This window comes from Protopterus annectens, chromosome 11.part0 (assembly GCF_019279795.1).
Source record: "Protopterus annectens isolate FY-2018-M chromosome 11.part0, PAN1.0, whole genome shotgun sequence".
In the NCBI taxonomy this organism is placed as follows: Eukaryota; Metazoa; Chordata; order Ceratodontiformes; family Protopteridae; genus Protopterus; species Protopterus annectens.
In genome coordinates this window covers 1,257,560,986-1,257,583,485 of record NC_056745.1, presented here as the reverse complement: position 1 = coordinate 1,257,583,485, position 22,500 = coordinate 1,257,560,986, and the positions used below count along the sequence as shown (strand labels likewise).

At 41.6% G+C, this 22,500-nt stretch overlaps 1 protein-coding gene across 1 annotated transcript in view; it reads left to right on the top strand.

The window, feature by feature from the left end:
• Window positions 1-22,500, top strand: part of LOC122815059 (peroxisomal succinyl-coenzyme A thioesterase-like) — a 621,446-nt gene that overhangs the window by 286,433 nt on the left and 312,513 nt on the right. The window contains exon 4 of the mRNA XM_044087303.1: window positions 16,322-16,418. Coding sequence (XP_043943238.1) covers window positions 16,322-16,418 — 97 coding nt within the window. The remainder of the gene's footprint in view (window positions 1-16,321; window positions 16,419-22,500) is intronic.

Genomic DNA, 22,500 nt, shown 5'->3' with positions numbered 1-22,500 from the left:
AACTCAAATCATGACTATGGCCGCAGATTTAATTTCCCTGATCAGAGGTTCCCAGGCCCATCCTGAGAGAGGATCCCAGCCTCCTCCTGATGAGGCCCAGGGTTGAACCCTCTGACCCTCTTCCTACAGATGAAAATTCTGAGGACTCTGTTCACTCCGAAAGCCAGGAAGAGCCCTTCCAGACCTATGAGGATTCAGATGCAGAGGACTCCATTCCCTCGGCCTCTCCTCCTGAGGATATTTCTTTTGGGGAAGTTCTGCATTCCATGAGGGAGCATTTTAAGTGGCAAGGCCAGGAATATTCAGATTCCAGAAAGCGCCTTCGAACCTTCCTTAAAAAGCCCCAACATAGACCCTTAGCTATACCTCCTGTGCTTGATGTTTTGGATGATTTATACTCGGACTCCAGTGTTACCCCTGATGCTCTTCCTCCTGCTCCTGTCAAGCCTGACGGATACTATAGGGTCCCAGAAACCCATTCTCATTTTTTTAGGGCCCATGCTGTTGATTTAGAAACAATTTCCCAGGGGCCTAAAGGGGTTTCAGCTACCACCTCCAAAAACCCTTTGCCTTCCGACAGGGAAGCAAGGTCCTTAGAGAGATGGGGGAAGAAGGTTTACACCTCCACTACTTTATCTATGAGAGCTCTCAATTGTCTCTTTCACATGTTTCAATATCAAGATTACCTGTTAGATGATTTACAGAAAAGATTGGCCTCCCCTGAACCTTTAGATAGGAAGTCTTTGCAGGAGGCTGTGCATAATTCTCAGCAAGTTAGCAATCACTTTCTACAGTGTGGATATGATGCATTGGAAGCTTCATGTAGGGCAGCTATGACAGGGACGGTCATTCGTAGACATGCATGGTTAAAAGAACCATTACCAGATCATGTTAAGGCAAAACTTCTTGATGCACCCTTGGAAAAGAACAAGCTTTTTGGTGCTAATGCTAAAGATGTGTTAAAGTCCATTGAGGAAAAAGCCAAGTCAGTTCAGGCGGTCAAAGATTTCCTCCAGGTTCAGCCACCCAGATTCAGCAGGAACTGGCCTTCTAAAAACTGGTCCTTTCCTAATCCTGAAAGATTTCAAAGGGGCAAAAACAGGCGTGCCCGAGGAAGAGGCCAATACAGAGGATCCTACAGGGGACGACAATGGCAACCAGCAAACCAAAGAAGTGACACAGGGGTTTCTCCTGCCCCACAGGGCCAACCTCAATGACTTTCCTCTACTTCCGCTGACCAAGGAGCATGCAGAAGCTCCTTTGGGTGGAAAATTATCTCTGTTTTCAAAAAATTGGCACAAACTGACAAAGGACAAATGGATTTTGGACATTATAGACCACGGTTACAGGTTCCATTTTCATACCTTGCCAAGAAAACAAGGCATGCCAAACCTTCCACAAAATCAGAGGGCAGAGGCTATCAAGCAAATTTCTCTGCTTGCTCAGATCAAAGCAATAGAAAAAGTTCCACAACAAGAACAAGGTCAGGGGTTTTACTAGACTGTTCCTTGTTCCAAGAAAGGAAACTCAATGGAGACCAATACTGGACTTGTCCGCTTTAAACACTTTTCTCATAGTACCAAAGTTCAAAATGCTGACTCTACAGCAACTCCTTCCCATGCTGGGCAAGGGGTCTTGGCTGATTACTCTGGACCACAAGGAGGCATACCTGCATGTCCCTATCAGACACAGCTGCAGAAAATACCCCAGATTTCTTGCAGGGCCAGAGCATTATCAATTCTCAGCATTGCCATTTGGCTTATCTACTGCGCCCAGAGTATTCACAAAATGCCTGGCTTCAGTAATTGCTCATTGCAGGCTCCAGGGGATTCAAATCTACCCGTACCTGGACGACTGCCTCATACAAGCGGACGACAAACTAACCTTGACAAAAAACTTGAATTATGTCATACACTTGCTACAGGCTCTGGGATACACAGTCAACTTTCAAAAGTCAAGACTTCAGCCATCCCAGCAAATTACCTTCTTAGGAGCCAAACTAGACACAGCCTCTCAAATGGCTTACCTGACAGAAGACCAGCAAAAGAAGTTAACTCATTACTTCAAAAGTTTAGCAAAGCTCACCCAGATGACTGCAAGGAGATTCCTACAGGCCCTGGGTTACATGGCATCCTGCATTCTCCTGGTTCCACAAGCAAGACTACACATGAGAAAGCTTCAATGGTATCTAAAAAGCTTATGGTCTCAACACAGCAACAACCTAGAAGCAACCATACCGCTCATTCCATGTCTTCAAAAGGAATTTCTATGGTGGGCCTCGGTAAGCCAGACAAACACAGGTATGTCATTCAAAAAACCTCAGATAACACAGACCATGACCACAGACACCTCGGACCTTGGATGGGGGGCGCACATGGAGGGCAGATGTGTTTCCTTTGGAGACCATTGTCCTTGAATACATCTGCATATCAACCAAAAAGAAATGCTGGCAGTAATTCATGCCATCGAGGCCTTTGGACAACAACTACAACAAGGCTGACTACTAATACGGACAGACAACACCACTGTGATGTGGTACATAAACAAGCAGGGGGGCACTCATTCTTACCCCCTTTGCAGATTGACAATGAATCTTTGGGAAAAATCACTGAGCCTAAACATACAGTTGCAATCCCAGTTTGTTCCAGGCAAAGACAATGTTCTGGCGGACAGTCTAAGCAGGAATTTCCTAGACCCCCCACGAATGGAGATTACATCCAGAAATCTTTATACGACTCACCTCGACATGGGGAAGGCCGGACGTAGACCTATTTGCCTCCCACCTCAATCATCACTTACAAAGGTTCTGTTCAAGGACATATCCTCCACAAGCATGGAAAATAGATGCTCTCTCATTCAACTGGAGCTCCCTAAAGATCTATGCATTTCCACCTCTGCCACTGATGACCACAGTGTTACTAAAGATCAAAGCAGAGCAGCCCAAGGGGATCCTAATAGCTCCAGACTGGCCAAGACAACCCTGGTACCCACTACTACTGAGCATATGTGACAGCAAAACGTGGGCCCTTCCCCAATGGCCCCAACTTTTGACTCAACACAACTTCAGGACAGTTCATCCCAACATCCAGACGCTACAACTAACAGCTTGGGAGATCCCATAAATAACCTCAATCTACCTCTCTCCAAGGAAGTTCAGCGGATACTGACAGAAGCCTGCAGACCATCCACCAGAAAGGTTTACTCAGCCAAATGGAAGAGATTCAGCATTTGGAATACCACCAAGGGCCATGATGCATCACTTTTGAGCATTCCACTCATTCTGGAATATTTGGCAGATATGCTACATAATGGACTCTCATACTCTTCCATAAAAATACATGCTTCATCTATCTCAGCTAGATACAACACTGATCCACCCGTGTTTTCACATCCTTTAAGGCAATTTCTTAGAGGGATCAAGAATATAAAGCCACCAAGAAAGCACCAGTACCAGCTTGGGACCTCAACTATGTCCTAGAAAAATTGACTCTACCTCCCTTTGAGCCAGCAGCTTCTGTGGATTTACAATTTCTTTCCTGGAAGACGGCTTTTCTGTTGGCCATTACCTCAGCAAGAAGGGTCTCGGAATTACAGGCCTTAATGGCAATACCACCGTTCATAACTCTTCAGAGACAGGGTCTCCTTACGAACCAACCCTACCTTTCTCCCAAAAGTGGTATCTAAGGTTTCTTTAAATCAAGCAATGCACCTGCCTACTTTCTTTCCCAATCCTGAGAACAAAGGGGAAAGACTGTTGCATACCTTGGGCATTCACAGACAACATCGCTACTACCTGGACAGAACCAAGACCAGTAGGAAGTCTGATCAGCTTTTTGTAGCTTACGCCCCTGGAGTACAAGGAAAAGCAATTTCCAAACAGACAATTTCAAAATGGATTGGGTATTGCATCAGATTCTGTTATTCCTTCCATGGAAAGAGTGTGCCAGCCATTGTCGGACCACACTCCACCAGAGCTACAGCCACCTCTACAGCATTCTTAAGAGGGGTGCCTACAAAAGACATTCTAGAAGCTGCCACATGGAGCTCCGTGCATACATTTTCCAAACACTACAACCTCCCTCTATATTCCAGATCCAGAGCAGGCTTTGCTTCGGCAGTCCTGCAGGGATTGATAGCTACACCATCCTTTTCTTAGAGCATTCCACCTCCCCCAGCTAAGCTATGGTATTCAACCCATATGTTATGACTGCAGTTGCATTCTTGAAGGACATAGTACAGTTTTGTACCTACCATAAATGTAGATGTCCGATAGATATGCAACTGCAGTCGGTTTCCTCCCTCCTTCCCCTCTATGCCTTGGGTCCACTCCTCTCCCTGTTATCCTTAGCTGGGGATATCTGTTATGGTGTATCTGTTTATTGCTTATTTATTTGTCTGGAAACCTGTTTTCTCTTCCAATTTGATTACAGCCTTCCTTGGAGGGCACCTGGCATCTGGGGCAAGAAACACTGAAGAAGATTGCGTCGGCTGATGCTTATGTACTCCAGCTGCTCTGACGTCGGAGAGAAATGCGACATCAGCCGACGTCGGACCCAGACTTTGGAATCCGGCCGACCGAGGGCTGCTTGAGGCTGGACAACCCATATGTTATGACTGCAGTTGCATATCTATCGGACATCTACATTTATGGTAGGTACAAAACTGTACTTTGTCCATCATACACCAAAAAACAACATGCATCATGTCGACCCCTCCCCCAACTAAGTATACCAACTCCGGGATCACTGGTTTGGAAAAGGGCAAACTTCCCAATTTGGTCAACTGTTCATTTTCCTTGTGCAACAGTTTTGTAATCCATGTTGTCAGTGTTTTTCAACTTCAGCAATGTCGTCTCAATCTTTTCAGATTTAGTAATGTGGGGATTCAGCCTTTTCACGTAGACACATACATACATGTGTGCAAATATATATATATATATATATATATATATATATATATATATATATATATATATATATATATAGATATAAAATATACACACATATGTGTGTGTGAATATATATAATATTTACACACACACACACACACACACACACATATATATATATATATATATATATATATATATATATATATATATATATATATATATATAAATTCAAACCAATTACCTGACAAGCCTATTCTCTAAGTGCAATAATGCCCACCAGGATGTATATTATTGTGGAAATAATGACCTTCCACAGGTTTAAATTCCCTCAACTTGTGGCATCAGGCCTCAGAACACCCTTGGGCATGTGTTATTTCCACAGTAACACACACACAGTCAGGCATTATTGCTTGCTTAACTACTTTTTTACATGGATGTTTTGTTGTGCTTTTATGCCAAAATTATTAACACAAATCACTGCATTCTGTGCAAGGATGCAGGTAAAACTGTTCTGTTTCTGCTATGGTTGTGCTTTTTACATGGATATTATTTACTTAAATCACTGCTTACTACTACGGTTTATTTTAATCTGGTTTTACAGCTTGTCACTATATATCATTGTTTTTTTTTGGCTAGGTTAGGCACCAATTCACAATCTCCAGCCTGGTTTTCCTATAACAGTTATACTTCTATTTGTTAGTGAGATTTGTTTTTAGGAGAGGATCTTTGTAGTTGTGTGTAAGGTGAATGTAGCTTTCATTTTATAACTTGTAGGTTAGAGTATTCAGTAAAACGTGTGCTCCAGCTAGTAACTATTTGATTTTCTTTATAGAGTTATTGTAGTAAAAATCTGAGTAGTTTATTCATGGTTGCTTGATGGGTAGGAATATTTTGTAGGGAATTTAGCCAGATTAATGGCAGATGGACACATGGAACGAGGACATTTTGGGTTATTGTTCTCAAGCTTCAATAATAAATCTGCAGGAGAGTCTATAAGATATTTTATTTGCGTTAGAACTTTGTCTGTCGATGCTTTATAACTTTATATGTCTGCCAAAGGAAACTTGTCATCTAACATAATCTGAAGATACCTTTGTTCAGTTGAGGGTGTAGATATTCATGCTAATCTTTAATTTTCAGATGCTGAGCTTGTACAAGTCTCTTGCTAATGTTATGGCAGCAGTATTTTAGGTATTGCCAGATTATTAGAATTGAGCCTTTCCATATCTGAGTCAAGTCTTCTTGTAACTGTTAAAAATGTATCCGTTATGTCCACTTGTTAACAAATTTTAACACATGTATAGTGTGCAGTTGATATTTGGGAGATCGTAAGGTAGATTGGTGATGAATCGTATAACAGGAGTTCCAGCACTGAGGCCTGTGGACTCCTTTTGATGTATGCCTCATCTCTGAGATGTCATTGTTAGGGTACTCTAAAGGTTTTCTTGTTGAGGTAGTTTTTGGTACCATCAAACTACTACTTGAGCAAACGCAGCTTTTCACAGCTGTAGAGGTAGTAGGTGCTGGTCCACAGTTTCAGAGGCACTTTTATGATCTAGGAAAATGGCATCTGTTATTTTCTGTTGAGTATTTGGTTTATTAAATATATATTCCTTTAATGTGCAGTATCTGGGATGGAATTGATGCTGCTTGTCTGAGTCTTACATGTTTTTGAATATTTTCTAATATTTGCTTGTAGATTAGCTTTTCCAGAATTTCACCTGTACGACAAGAGTTGGCAGTTTGCTGGTAGTAATAGAGACCGTAGCCAATTTGGGGAGGGGCAGTATTAATGATAGTTTTACACTGGACAGATCAGATTCGGTAGCCATGACAAGACTGAATATATATTTCAATGGGCACTTTATAATGGTATTGGCTATTCTTTGGGGTGGAATGTGTTCAAAGCCATATTGTATTGGCAGTCTGTGTATCTAAAGGTTCTGTGTTGTCTTTTATGTGGAAAAAGTTTTCTAGTAAAAGGATGAGTAGGAAATGTATTCATTTAGAGAGGGTCTTGGAGGTGTAGACAGGGAAATATTCATGTTTTTGAAGGGGAGGGTAGGATATGTCATCTTTTAGTTTATTAAAATTTTTGACCCCTTAGCACCAGCATTCAACACATTCTCTATGGTATGCCAGCCACATCATGGCAGTCAGCATGCATAGACAACATTCCCTTAAAAGCACATTGTAATATTCGATTAGTACTGCAAATGAATGCCAAGTTTATTGACATAAAAGAAGTAGCAGAGAATCCAATAATTAACACCAACCATTGGATTAATTTGCAATTGCCTTTAATGGAATCCCACTATTTGTCATTAGCTCATGTCTGGGGAAGATAGCAACCATCCACAGGGGGGAAAAAATGTCTAGGTGTAGAAAGAGCTGAAGAGATGGTAGCTGCTGTTCATCTGTCTTGATCCTAAGAGCACCTTCTGAATTTAATTTATTTGTGTGTAGGATGTAATAGAAGTCACATTGTTCAGTGTGTAATATGTCTGGACTGGTGGTGTTAAACGTGCTCCATTTACATATGTGTACTGGGTATTTTTTGATATTTGAAAACCACTATATCAGGGTTGTTGTACATGCAGTCATTTACTTCTGTTGCAGTAAAAATGTTTCATGTATATTTAACTGTGTTCTTAGGACATGTTCCTTAGACGGCTGCGTATTTCAGTAGTCATAGGGGCTCCTTTGCCCCAAGGTTGTACTCACTTGCAGTCTTTTCTCCTTACTGTAAGTCTCTACAACTTCATTAATATTTTTGCTTTGTTTACTTACTAACTTTACTTTATTAACTAGGTTAGCTGTACTGGTCAGTATCCATTTTCAGAGGTTAGCTGTACTGGTCAGTATCCATTTTCAGAGGTGAACCAAGAGAATAAGCTGTCACCAGGAAAAACATATATTCAAAAGAAAAAGTACATTTAAACATGTAAACAAATCAGTAACAGAGTCAGGAGTGTTGCAGATCATACACATGAATGAAATGACTTGGCACAGTGCTAATGCATTTTAGATACCCCAAAGAAGGCAGTGTGATCATCGGTGAATATACTTAGTGTACATAAATCTAAGAAGTTAACATTTTACATATAATGAAAGCTAGAAACTATGATAAAGGTAAATGCACAATTTTACAAATGTTCTAGCGATCTGTGTAAATTTCTTATTTTTAGGACCAACATTCTCTAAGTACAGCTTTTATATTATGGCATTTGAGCTGTTTGACACACAGCCATTGCCTTTGAATATAGCTTGTGGCAAACCGAAGTAGCAGTTTCTCAAGGGCAAAATTTATGGATGTATAAGGAAATTAATTAATTTCACAAAGCAACACAAGCTTTTTTTTTTTTTTTTTGCATTCTATTTCTAACCCCCGTCATGGTCCACAATTATTGAGCCCAGGTTCCAAAGGAGACCTGCTCATTCCCCTTAAATTTGTGGTGCATCATAGGATATCAGGGGGTGAGACAGAAGATCCATAAATCTTGGCAATCTTCTTGCAGTGAGGACAGGGGATTTTTGCTACTTCTGCAGCTGTCCTTTTGGTATGCAGGTGCAGCACCAGTATGCAGAGCCCAGTGTGAATGCACACGTCCACATGCCAGCACTGCATGGGTGGAGTGCATTGATGGCTAAAGTTTCTGCTCTGAAGTGATAAGTACCACACTTCTGAATCCTCCCCTCAAAAACTAGCTCTTCACCAGAATAAAACAATCATCTTCGTCTAAGATAAGAGAACTTGTACCATCTGATCACTCTCACCACTCCCTGGCAGGCTCATCCACTGAACCAGGAAAATAACACAAGCTTTTTGTCTCTGCATCAGTTTTTTTCCGTAGAGTACTGATGGCACTACTGTTTGTTGTAGCAACAGGAAAGATTTTGTTGGATTTCAACATCAGGCAGCATTGTGCACATTTGTATTTGAAAAATTCAACTGTGCTAAACATGTTTTTGAGGGGTTTAGGGTAATGTTTACAGAGCAATTAATCCCTCACTCCTTCATTAGATTATTTTAGTATCTGATCATGCCACAGTACTGTGAAGTACAGGTCTGTTGTAGAGTTCTAAAATAAGATCTAAAAAAGGATTCGGTGAATACTTTGTTGAATCCTTTGGTCGCAAAAACAGAACATTTCCTGTTAAGACATAGCAGCCTGGGGTGGGTGGTGCATATCTGAGAATGCTTTTGAGGTCAGAAAGAGTTATCAGACTGGAACAAAAGAAACCTTTCTTGCTGGTTCTTACATTGACCAGCCAGTGTTTCCTGATGCACTTAACGTTCATCTTTCTTATTACGAAAGTAAAAGACTTAATAGCTGTGACCCAGAATGTGCAGAAGCTTAATTTCTGTTTGCTGCATACCTGAGCACTCATTTGCCATTCAAAGAAAGAAAATTGTTACAAGATTCAAGTTGAAAATGGGCTACTCCTGTACTGCATTATTCAAGATATTCCAACCATCTGAATTTTTGCCTATAAAATGGAGCAGATGCTGCAGCAGTTGAAAAATAAGTCACAAGTGTGTGGTGTAATGAGTCATTGAAAAAGAAGAATGAAAACCTTAGCCCTCGTCAGTAGTTTCTGATGGAGAACCTTACTACTTTTACTGTTGTACAACCTTTGGCAGAGGCTACATAAGTGGAGTGATGTGAGCACTGGGCCTAGCCTGATCTTACTAGTGATGTCAGCAAGACATCTCACACTGCAGTGCATCTCACTCCTGCTTCTGTGGTACTGTTGACAGTATGCTTCCTTTTTCTAGAAAAGTATTAAAAACATCAAGGTCTGCATATGACCAGAGCAAGATATTTCAGTTTAAGTCCCTCCTTCCTTTGCTGAACCTCCGTGGTTTTAAACCAACTGGTTTGTGTGTTGTTTCCATTGAGGTTGAGACCCAGGGTGATGAACACAGTATAGCAGCTGAGAAAGGATGTTTCTTTAATGCATGGCAGACTGGACCTTGATGGGGAAAAAGCTGCTTCAGCTCCCTGAAGAGTGAGAGTGCAGTGATATTATGTACATTCCTTCATGCTACTTTATCTCTTTGTATGAACTGTAAAAATCTTATTTCATGTGGGAATGTTCTTCCCAGGCCTCCGCTGAAAATGGGTAACTCACCCAGTCAGACCTTCCTGGTAAACAAATGTCAATAAATAAAATAACTACGTGCAGATGGTGTACAACACATACCTGTGGGAGCCTCAGCCTACAGCCTCAAATACTTAGTGTCATAGTGCAAAAACTCATCCCTCCATGAATGAAGAGATGACATCAGTCAGTGGTCACCACTAGGTCCTTACTAGACAGTGTACGATTGCTGACAGCACAGGTACCCTACTGCAGTGCTAGCAGGTTGGTTCAGCATCGCACTACATTTTGCATTTTCCTGAATCATTAGTTTAATGGCATCTCAGAATCTTTTTTCAAACATATGAGCCCCACTGGCATCTTATGTTGTCTAATTCAGATGATGCCCAGCTTCACCCTTCTGTTTCTACAGTAAACAGAAGAACAGGAGGTGGGATTAACTGGCCAGAATCTGAGACTTCTGGATTCTACTACAGATATTTCCAAGATTTAGGCTCTGTAACTGTATGCATCCAATAACATGTACTACATTGTTAATGTATTACCATTGGGTAGCTGATTTGCTAGAGTAGACATTAGTTTACTGTCTGAAGGTTTTTGAGAAGGTGGAATGGGTTTGATATAATACAGCATAGATTATCTGAGTCTTTTTCTTTTTGAACACCATCCCAAGCAAAAGCCATCTTGTCTATCCCTTTCATTTAAGAACCTTATCTGGAAAAGCTTGTTATAAAATCTGTAAAGTTGAAGAGCAGAAGCACGTAGTCTATAGATTTCATTATGCAGTGTGAGTAATTGAAAAGTACAGTATGTGGTACAAAATTAGTAAAAAGTGGAAGATTGGCCAAGTGACCATTGTAATCAGTTTTTATATATACATTTGCCTGTTACTATTGAATAGTTAGAAAAGTAATTTATTGTAGAAGCTTGAAAATTAAAATTTGGTAACTTTATTTTATTTGTATAAGCAAAATCTTGCTACGTGGCATTTAACAATCATGGTATTATGTGCTGGCTACAGGTTTGTGTAATCAATGATGCTAAACTCTGGCCAGCAGATTTAAGTAGAGGTTTGCTAAGTGATATTAAAGTCGTATGCAGCATGTTTAAAATAAGCTTTTTTTTTTTTTTTGCTTTTGCCCCAGTGCCTGCTGACTATTAAGCCTCCTCCAGTGAGACTCTAACCATTCATTCCCCTTACTAGGGGCTTCCCAGCACAGTATATAAGGCAGGAGCCATATTTAGGTACCTTCACAGAGGTAGCCATAAGGGTTGCCCTTAGCATTCTGGAATGAGGGCATCTGTAAGGTCTCATTCCATCAACTACCTAAGGGAGGTGAACTACGCATGCTACCATGGAGACCCACAACACCTTCTGTCTCCAAGTACATGCTCCTGTTTACTTGCTAATGAAGGATACCACCATGTGGTAGTTGAGTCAAAAGTCTGTTCCCAGTTAGTGTGCTGTAATGCCAATCCTCTGTTGGGGATTGTGGCTTTGTGCGTCCTGCTGCACCCCATCCTCTTCAAGATGGGCACTCTCATCCTCCACTTACAGCTCCATCCAACACCAGTGCCACTCAGTGTTTAAATGAGTCATAGTCGGGCTTTAATCCTTTGCACTACCTGAACTGGCTGATTTATTTAAATGTTTGTGAATGTTCATTTTTGTGGGTGAATATGTATGGTGAGCAGAGTAAAAAAAAATAAATAAATAAAAATAATTTGCACAATATATAGGTTATTGTCATTGCATCACAGATTGCCCATGAAAGCTCTGTTGCTACACAGTACATAGCAGTGGCATTTTGTATATGTTTTTCAGAGTTGAATTTTTGACAAGTGTTCAGGGATTATTTCATGAAGACTGCACTGGTCATCCACTCCATAAGTTACTATTACTAACTTTATTTGTAAGACTTTTTTTCTCCAGGGATGCATATACTAAGTGCTAACAAATGCTGAGACACCACCCAACAATAAGGTGTGACAAAGGGAGATACTGCCAGCACACCTGGCTGGAATTTGGTAAATAATTATATATCATTGGTCAATATCGAAATGATTTATATAAGATGCTTGTGTCACAAATATCTTAGAACTGTATGCCATGTGTATATCAGACTGCTCTGTATATGTGTTTGTGTTGAGAAGGTTTTTTTGTCGAGGGCTTGTGCTTGAAATGTATCCATAGTGTGCCCTGCTGGAAGAGAACAGAAATGTACATACACTATTATAACTGTTAAAATGTATATGATAACAGAGAAAACTAGAGGGCTGTCTTCAGTCCAGCAAACTTCAGAAAGATAACTGAAATTAAATTACTTTATGGCTAAGCCATAAAAGATTGTATCATTCAGTTTTCATTGTAGCAAGAGACGCAATGTCTGTACTAGGCAGCTTTCTGTATTGTCTTTAGGGTGAACTAATTACTAGTCTTCAAATGTGGAGGAATGTAATTGGCAGATGCTGGAAGTTATAAAACAGAGATCTGAGCAGAAGCCTTTATCTGTATATTTTACAGGTAGATGCTAAACACTGCCAGCTTCTAGCAATGGGGGTTTCACCTGGGAACTGTGAAGGTAAGATGACCATTGATGATGCCATTCTGCAACCTAGCCCAGCAGTAATGTTTGAGATATTAATTTGAGAAATCTCTTGGTGAGACAGGGCATTCTGCACTCTGTCTTGAACCTGACAACAACTAGAAGATCCATTTATGACATCTGCCTCGCTCTTTTAGTAAGGTATTAGGTTATAGAATAATTCTTAGATTCAGTCAGAAATATAGTGAAACTTAGTTTAGATATTTTTCTTTATTTATGGGAGACTGTCCTGCAATGTGACTGTCCTGCAATGTTGTTTTAAGTATTTCCTTTGGTTTGGAACTCTGATGTTACTGTGAATATATATTTAGTATTGTCTTGTTCTTTTATTTATTATTAATGTATTTATACCTTTCATTGTGGCTGATCTGTGTAGATATTTTAAGTTTTGAGTGTACTAGCATATTTGGTGACACTGTGTGGGCCACTCCTAATAGCCTTGCTCTTGGCCAAACTACCATTTGTATTAATATTAATATCACACTATATATTGGGTACCCTTGGAAGAACCTTAAGGTAGCTGGCAGGAGACGGTGAAAACTACCTTATAGTCTGGGCAGAAGGGGGCTTAGCTAGTAAACCTGTGCCAGCCTTTCCCAGGTGTGTGTGTGTGTGTGTGTGTGTGTGTGTGTGTGTGTGTGTGTGTGTGTGTGTGTAAATCAAATCTGAGTGTGTGTGTCAGCTACTTGGACACTGGTTGGACAGAAGGGGTGCTGGAGGTTTAGGCTTGGTCACTCAGCTGAGATGTCAACTCTATACCTGTGCCAGTGGGGAGTCTTATTGGGGATCTGGAGAAAGAGTGAGAAACCAACCCCGGACTGACTGTGGTCTTGGTGTCCTCTTAAGGGAAATTGCACTTGATGCAGAGAGCTGCATGTGGAAATACTGTGTGTGAACCTGTTAGCTTCCCAGTGTATGTCCCCTACTATTGCCATTGGTGAGGATTGAGGCTCCTTCATTACTAGCCCAGTGGTGGGTCGTCATATGAGGCATAAAGGAGTAGGTATGGTACAGTCATTGTTGCACATTCATTTGTTTTTTATCCATGCCTTAAAAGCCCCTGGTTTAAAGAAATTTCAGTACCATGCACACCCCAAGTGCCTTATTTCTCTTAAAAAAAAATGGGCATCCATATTTTTTCTTGTTTGAATTTAGCTTATGTACGAGTTTTAAAATTTATTTTAATATAAAAGTTATGTTGCTAATTGTAAATGAGTGATTGACTGGGTTTATAAGTTTTTAACTTTGTGGAATTTCTGTTTGAAAATTTCAGGTAAGCATATTAGGGACTATTCTGTCAAAACGTTGTGTGTCTTTGCCCACTTCTACCTGTAAATGTCATTATACTGCCATTTTCATAAATCACATTTGGATCCATGTTGCACAGATTTGGTATTACAGTTTAGATGTTGGTGATCCATAAATGGTGTTTTGAAAACCTGAGTACAGAACATGGTCTTTTTGTTTAAAATATTGATTAAAAAATAAATTGCCAGTTTTCATTAATTGATTGCTGTGCTGGATTATAACTTTTTTAACTGCAAGGAATAGTAGTATAATTTTTTCAGGGCAGTCATTTTTATGGACCTTTCTAACTTATGTGCCATTACACAGTTTCATTTGTAAATGTTATTTTTCCGTCACTGTAAATACTATTTTAGATCTAAACTGCACAAATTTGTTATGATTAGGTGGTGGTAGTCCACAGATGGTGTTGAAAACTTGAGTTCAAAGTGTTAGCTATGGGTATTTATTTAAACACTCAGGGAGCCTTAACTCATCCAAGTATTCATGTATTAAGCTGGCTAAACATCTCACTAATCTTCTGGACCATGTACCTGGTATGGATACCCCTGAATATTTGTTTTACAGGCATTCTAGTGGAGCCATCATATGTACTATTTCCCTGGTAGTGATTTTTATTTCTGGACCCTGTTTTCTGTCATTTTTATGAAGGCATTTTCTGATTTTTCTTGTTACAAATGTGTATAAATTGACTAGATGACTGTAGATTATTTTTCTATTTTTGTACAGAATTTAGTGGTGAGGGGAAAAAAATGACAGTTAGTAGAATTTTGAAGTCTGTGAAGAAGTGATCTGTGACTAAATGTAATGTCTACCTGACCTGTATTAGCTCTTTTTCTGTGTGAAAGCCATTTGATGCACAGGTAGGTAGCAATCTGGTGTGTCAGGTCTCCCTGCTCCTTTCACAAGTTCATTTTATAAGCATGCCTAATTCCAGCCCACTAGTTCCCTTTTGCTGCATCAGAGTTTGAATACCAGGTTCATTGTCTATATGCAATTGTGTTAGGCATGTTTGTGGCCATCAGGTTACCATCCAAGGCCCCCCTACAGGTATTGCCAGCATCATCTTTGGAAAGAGCATAATGTTGAACGATGCCATGGGCACTAGCAAAGCAACCCTGCCACTCTGTGACATTGGACTCTGAAATTTCTGGCCTACTTTTTACCTGGAGGATGGGGGCAGTTGAAAGCTACTCAGGCAGGGAGTGACACGAGGGTTCATTGAGCAACAGCAGCAGGCATGAGTCAGAATGTGACTAAAAGGAATGAATATCAGAGGGTGGGCATAACCTAGCTCACCAGACTTGCCATTTGGTAAAATGGCCTTCCAGACCTAATAGTTGCCAAGCTTGCCCTTGTTTTTGACTAGTGAAGACTTGAACCCATATTAGTCTTCCATGTCTGCACTTGAGTGTCGTGACTGACAAAGGCATGCCACTGACTCTCTTACCATGGATGTATATTAAGTGTTGCTGACTTTGCCCAATCCCTGTTTGATTAACTAGAGGTCAAGGAAGGCTGAATGGCCTGAACTCGAGAAATGACATTTTGAGTTGCATGGTCAGGGTGGAGTTATTCAAGGTGAAGGTCACAGTTTCAGTGCAGTAGGATATGACATCACCAGATGAGAGGCAGTTATCCCATGCTGGGCTTATAACTTTAGTTCTAGGCATCAGGGAAATGCTTGTTTGAGAGCTTAAGTCACATGTGTGGGGAACCACACCTTTGGGAACAAGACCTGATGCCAGCTCTGAATCCATTGCAGATCTCCCTCCCATATGTGTTTTTATGAAATCTATGCTGCCTGACATCTGATACAAATCAGGCACCTACTCATCCAAGTGAAAAGCATACATGAGCCCATGTGTGGAGCTAATGAGGATCATAGGCTTCTCTTCTTTTCTGGTGCCTGTGAGGAGTCTGCACTTTCTTACCATATCAGTTGATCTAGCTTTAAGAAATGCCTTCAGTGGATCAGGCAGCCTCCAGCAATTTCCATTTAGGTGGACCTGGACGTTGACCTGTTACCTACCACCTGACTCTAACCATAGTAGGAATGAATGAGGTAATCTGGCATCCCTATGCAGGAATGAATGGGTCATAGGAATCTTGCCTTTCCTTCACCCACAGTGGAAAAAAATTGCCAGTTGATAAATGTAGAGGAACTATCAAGTAGGTCTGGCAGAGGTGTGGAAAAAAAGTATACTTACATATTTAATCATTCCTCTAAGAAATTTCAGATGTCTGAGTTGAGGATTCACAGCAGTCTGTTGGCGTTTGAATCTTAAGTACTGATTTACTAATTGCAGCTCTAGATGTGGTCTGACCTTTTTTCATGTGTGCTTGCCATATGTAGGAGTGATCATCTTGCATTTATTCATCAGTCTCTAAATATATTTTCTCTTATTTTCAGTTGACAGAGATGAATCATTTGGTGGGACATACTTTGGTCAAGAGCCAATGGGTCTCATATGGAGTATGAAGCCCCAGGACAAGACAGATGGAATGAGGTAGGAAATACATTGATATGGCCTGGATTTTGTGAAGAATGACATAGAGGTACTTAGAAATGTCACTACTTCTCTAAGCGCTTGTGATCACTGAAGATCTGTAATGGTCAGTGAGCAGATTATTTGCCATTTCTGCTCTTCCTATGGTTGTATACTGTAAGACTGCATTACTACTAACCATGCCAAACATGAATTCCTTTGAATCATTTTTGAGTTAATCACTGCCCATTTTATGGTTCTTCTTATCTGTTCTAGAAACTGTTAGACGTGAGTACTGTGTGTCATTAAATGTTTTTTGTAATTACTCCATTAGAGCAGTTCTGTCTTCTCAGTCCCTCTTAGTTTGTTGAAGAGTGGTGCATTTTCTCATGCAACTCTGTAAGAGAATCTAACAGAACAATTCCTACTATTTAGTAATGTCAGTTTATTCAGTCTTACCACTTTTTGCCCTACGAGTATTACATTTCATTGTAAATGCCACTGTTTACAGTGCGCATCACTTTTCTGTTTCTCAGGCCATGTGTTTCACAAAATTAACAGCTCTGAGAGCCTACCATAAAATGCAGCATACCTTAAGAGTTAGTAGTTCCATCAAGCCTAAATTCACAAAGAGATGAAGTTGTGAGAATATTCAGTGAAGTGTGCATTTTGTGCCTCCCTACATTACATTCATATCTATCATATTGCCTCTTTATATCTGACAGGTTATGTAGGAAAGCTAATTGTATGGTTCAGTGCAACTACTGTCCCTCTACCTATGGGGGAGGAGTGGTGCCACATATGCAGAACTCTGCCCCCCACTCATAGGGTAGGTAAATGATGCCACTCATGCAGCCTTGTCTATTCAGATGTTCTTCATCTCACATTGCTGCAGTCCTTACACTTGGGTAGTCCGCTGTCCTCGGTCGGCCCGAATATCAAAGTATTAGGCTGACGTCGGTCAAGGCGCTTAAGACTGACATCAGGACGTCAGGGTACAAATGCGCATGACCGACGTCATATCCTCAGTCTTTTTTGCCACATGGTCCGATGCAGAAGCAGCGTTGCAAGTGCCGTTCGGCGTTCTGAAATTTTTCGAATTCGGAGTTTCAGACCGAGTCAAAGTTGGCTAAGTACCCCGTTGGGGAATATTTTAGTTTTTTCTTGCCTCAGTGGTTTACCGGATGTCAGAAAAAGTGAATAACTGTATTTCTTGTGGGAAACAGATACCGCATAGAGATTATCATACTTTGTGTATTCCTTGTTTGGGGCCTGAGCACGACGTTGTTGGGTGTCGCTTTTGTGCTAGGTTCAATAAGCGCACTATTAAGCGAAGGTTAGATTGTGCCAGGTTGGTCTTCGGTGCAATTATAATATGCCGTCGGATGCTCCGACGCCCGCTTCTTCGAAGAAGCGCAAAGACAAAGCAGCTAAACCCAGGCAAGAAGAGTCGTCCGTACCGGACGCCGGTTCTTTAGAGGTGTCAGTGGAACCGGTGGTTCCGCAGGAGGTTTCTCTGGAGTCCCAGGGGGAGACTTTGTTATTGCAGGATGTGGCCTCTCAGGAGGCAGGTCAGGCTGAAGGGGCTTCTCAGGTTACTGTACTCCCTCCCTTCCTAGGGTGGTTAGGCCCTCTCCTTCTGTTTCCAAGGCTTCTCCCAGAGGCAGGCCAGGTTTAGCTTCTGTTGGTGTCACTCCTAGTTCATCAGGATCTGTGCCCAAGAAGCACATGCTTAAAATGGCAGAAGATTTAATTACTTTGATTAGAGGTTCTTTGCCCCCTCCTGATAAGAGGCCTAGGGTGGAACCAGAATTGGGGAGTTTTGAGCAGGCTTGGATGTTTCAGAGTCTTGACTGAAGACTTCCAGGAGTATTCTCCTTATTCTGATTCTGATGTGGATGATTCTACTCCTTCTGCTTCTCCTCCAGAGGATTTTTCTTTTTCAGAGACTCTTCATTCCATGAGGGAACATTTTAAGTGGGAAGGTCAGGACTTCTCTGATTCCAGGAAAAGGCTTAGGGAATTTTTGTTTTTACCCCAGCATAGGCCTTTGGCTATACCTCCTGTTCTGGATGTTGTGGAAGATGTGTTTGCAGAGGCTTCACTTAATCCTGATTCTTTGCCTCCTGCTCCTGTTAAACCGGATAGGTATTACAGGGTGCCTGAAGCTCATAAATATCTTTATAAGAGTCCTAAGGCGGACCCAGAAACTGTTAGTCAGGGACCTAAGGGTGTCAAGGCCTCTGTTGTAAAAAATCCGGTTCCTCCAGATAAAGAGGCCAGGACTTTGGATAGATGGGGAAAGAAAGTCTATACTTCTTCCACCTTAGCTATGAGGGCTTTGAATTGCCAGTTTCACATGTTGAAATATCAAAACTATCTACTTTCTCAATTGAAGTCTAAGGTAGATGCTCTGGCGGAAGGTATTGAGTGTAAGGAGTTGCAAGATTTGGTACATGTTTCTGAACAGGTGGGTAAGCATTCTTTACAATGTGGTTTTGATGCTGTACAGGCCTCGTCTAGGGTGGCAGCCACTGGGTCAGTTCTTCGCAGGCACGCCTGGCTAAGGGATCAGAATTTATCTGACCATGTTAAGACAAGGATTTTAGATGCTCCTTTACAGTCTGATGTGTTGTTTGGTTCACCTGTGGAGGCAGTCTTAAAGAAAATGGAAGACAAGGCTAAGTCTATGCAGACTGTTAAAGATTTTTTGCAAGTTCAGCCTCCGAAGTTTAGTAGGAATTGGCCTGCTAAGGGGTGGGCGCACCCTTCTTATGATTCACAGTCTAGGGTAGATCTAGGCGTGGTAGGGGCAGAGCTCAGGGCTCTTTCAGGCCTAGAACAGGGAGTTCACCTGCACAGTCTTCGGGTGAGGGCAGGGGCCAGTCCTTTCGTAAACAGGCCCAATGACCTACCTTTTCAGCTGCCAGAGCCTTCTCGTCTGGCAGCACCTTTGGGAGGAAGGTTGGCACTCTTCAAGGGAAATTGGAGTTTAATTACCCAAGACAGATGGGTATTGGATATCATACACCGGGGTTACAAGTTTTATTTCCATACCTTGCCTCCTTTCAAAGGCATGCCAGACGTTCCTCCTCAGCAAAGAATAGAGGCTCACAAACAAATTTCTCTGTTGCTCCAAATAGGGGCCATACAGCCGGTCCCTCTACCAGAAGTGGGCCTAGGATTTTATTCTCGCCTGTTCCTAGTACCAAAGAAGGGGAACACGTGGAGACCAATTTTGGATTTATCTATCCTCAACACTTATCTGGACATTCCCAAGTTCAAAATGTTGACGTTACAACAGCTTTTACCTCTGCTGGGCAAAGATCACTGGATGGTAACTCTGGATCTCAAGGAGGCTTACCTTCATGTTCCTATCAGGCTAAGTTGCAGGAAGTATCTGCGTTTTTGGGCTGGGACTTCTCATTATCAGTTCTCTGCATTGCCCTTTGGCTTATCTACTGCGCCCAGAGTGTTCACGAAAGTTCTGGCTCCAGTGATAGCTTTCTTCAGACTAAAAGGAATACAGATCTATCCTTATTTGGACGATTGCCTGATTCTGGCTCAAGGAAGGGACGAACTTCTTCATCATTTGCAATATGTGATAGCAGTGCTAAGATGCCTGGGGTATTCTGTGAACGAAATAAAGTCCAGTCTAGTACCCTCTCAGGACAAGTGCTTTCTGGGTGTGAGACTGAATACAGCATCCCAGATGGCCTTTTTGACCCCGGACAAACAAAAGAATCTTTCCCTTTACTTCCATCAATTGTCTCATCAGTCCAGGCTGACTGCAAGGACAGTCCTTCAAGCCTTGGGGTTCATGGCATCTTGTATTCTGGTGCTTCCCAATGCCAAACTGCATATGAGGAAGCTACAATGGTATCTCAAAAATGTATGGACACAGCACTGCCAGGATATGGACACTGTCATTCAGATAATACCTTGCATTCAAAAGGAATTTTTGTGGTGGGCTCAGGAATGTCACCTAAACAAGGACTCTCTGTGACCCGGCCAGAGGCGAGTCAGATTCTAACGACAGATGCCTCAGACAAAGCTTGGGGAGCTCATCTAAATGGAAAGTGGATACAAGACACGTGGCCTGCCAGACTGCAACATCTACATATCAACTTGGAGATGTTAGCAGTCCAATTTGCATTAATAGCTTTCAAGGATTTACTTCTTCCAGGGCAGGTGTTGATTCTAACAGACAACACAACTGTCATGTGGTACATCAACAAGCAAGGGGGAACACATTCTTATCCTCTATGCAGGCAAGCAATGATTTTGTGGGAGACTGCTCTCAGTTTACAGCTAAATCTTCAGGCAAGGTTTCTGCCGGGAGCACAGAACTCCTTAGTAGATGTGTTGAGCAGACGAATTATGGATCCCCACGAGTGGAAATTGGATCCTCATGTATTTCAGAAATTGACAGTGTCATGGGGAACTCCAGACATAGATCTGTTCGCTTCTCCACTAAACTACCAGCTGCCAAAGTTTTGCACAAAAAGGTTTCATCCCACAGCCTGGAAAGTGGATGCTCTTTCTTTCAATTGGAGCAATCTTCATGTGTATGCCTTTCCACCTCTGCCTCTCCTCCCAAAGGTACTCCTAAAGGCCAGACAGGACAAGCCAAAGATGATTTTAATAGCTCCAGATTGGCCTCGACAGCACTGGTACCCATTACTGAGAAGTCTGGTACGGGAGCCTCCATGGCCTTTGCCTTCGATTCCACACCTGCTGTCTCAGGAGAACAGTCATTTACTCAATGTCAAACTTCACTCTCTTCACCTAACAGCCTGGCATATTCTGTTTTGAACCCTGGAGGGTCTCCGCTTCCACAGCAAGTTTTGAATGTTATTTTGGAGGCCAGAAGGCCTAGTACAAGGAAAGTGTACGCAGATAAATGGAAGAGATTTTTATTTTGGAGTACAGCAAAGGACTTTGATGTTTCTGAGCCTAATTTAAGTGTGGCTCTTCAATATCTTACTGAGTTACTGGACAAAGGTTTGTCCTTCTCTTCTATTAAGGTTCATGCTGCAGCAATTTCTGCTCACTATGACTGTGACCCACCATTGTTTTCTCATCCTTTGTTCAAGCAATTCCTTAGAGGGGCAAAGAATATAAGACCCCACGTGAGCTCCTACTCCTGCTTGGGATCTCAATTTTGTGTTGGAGAAACTCACTCTACAACCTTTTGAGCCTGCAGCTACTGCCAAGTTGAAATATTTATCATGGAAGACTGCTTTTTTCTTGGCCATTACCTCTGCAAGAAGGGTTTCTGAATTACAGGCCCTTATGGCGGTTGAGCCTTTCTTAATTTTCCATAAGGATAGGGTATCTTTGCGTACTAATCCTTCCTTTATGCCTAAAGTGGTTTCTAGTGTGGCTTTAAACCAAACTATTCATTTGCCTACTTTTTATGCAAATCCCCAAAATAAAGGGGAAAAGATTTTGCACACTTTAGATGTACACAGGCAGTTGCGATATTATTTGAGCAGAACTAAAGGGTTCAGGCAGTCTCAGCAGTTATTTGTTTCATTTGCTTTGAGTTCTCAGGGCAAGCCTGTGTCAAAACAGACTATTTCTAAGTGGATTGGGTTTTGCATTGCTTTCTGTTATTCCCATCATGGTAAGGAGATTCCAGCTGGGATTAGGCCTCATTCCACTAGGGCTACTGCCACTTCTACAGCTTTTTTAAGGGGGGTGGCAACTAAAGATATTTTGGAGGCAGCTACTTTGAGTTCAGTGCATACTTTCTCTAAGCATTATCACCTTCCACTTTACTCTAAATCTAGGGCTGGTTTTGCCACTGCAATTTTACAGGGCATTTTGGCAGCTCCTGCTGCTTTATAGTTTTGCCATCCTCCCTTACCTCTGCTTTGGGATTCTACCCAAGTGTAAGGACTGCAGCAATGTGAGATGAAGAACATAGTACAGTTTTGTACCTACCATAAATGTAGATGTTCGAAGATCCACATTGCTGCAGTCCAATTTTCCCTCCCTCCTTCCCCTCTGTAGTTAGAGGCGGTTGTGTGGGTTGGGTTGTAAATAGTGTGTATATTGTATATATTGTACATATAATTAGTGCAAGGGTGGTTGGTTG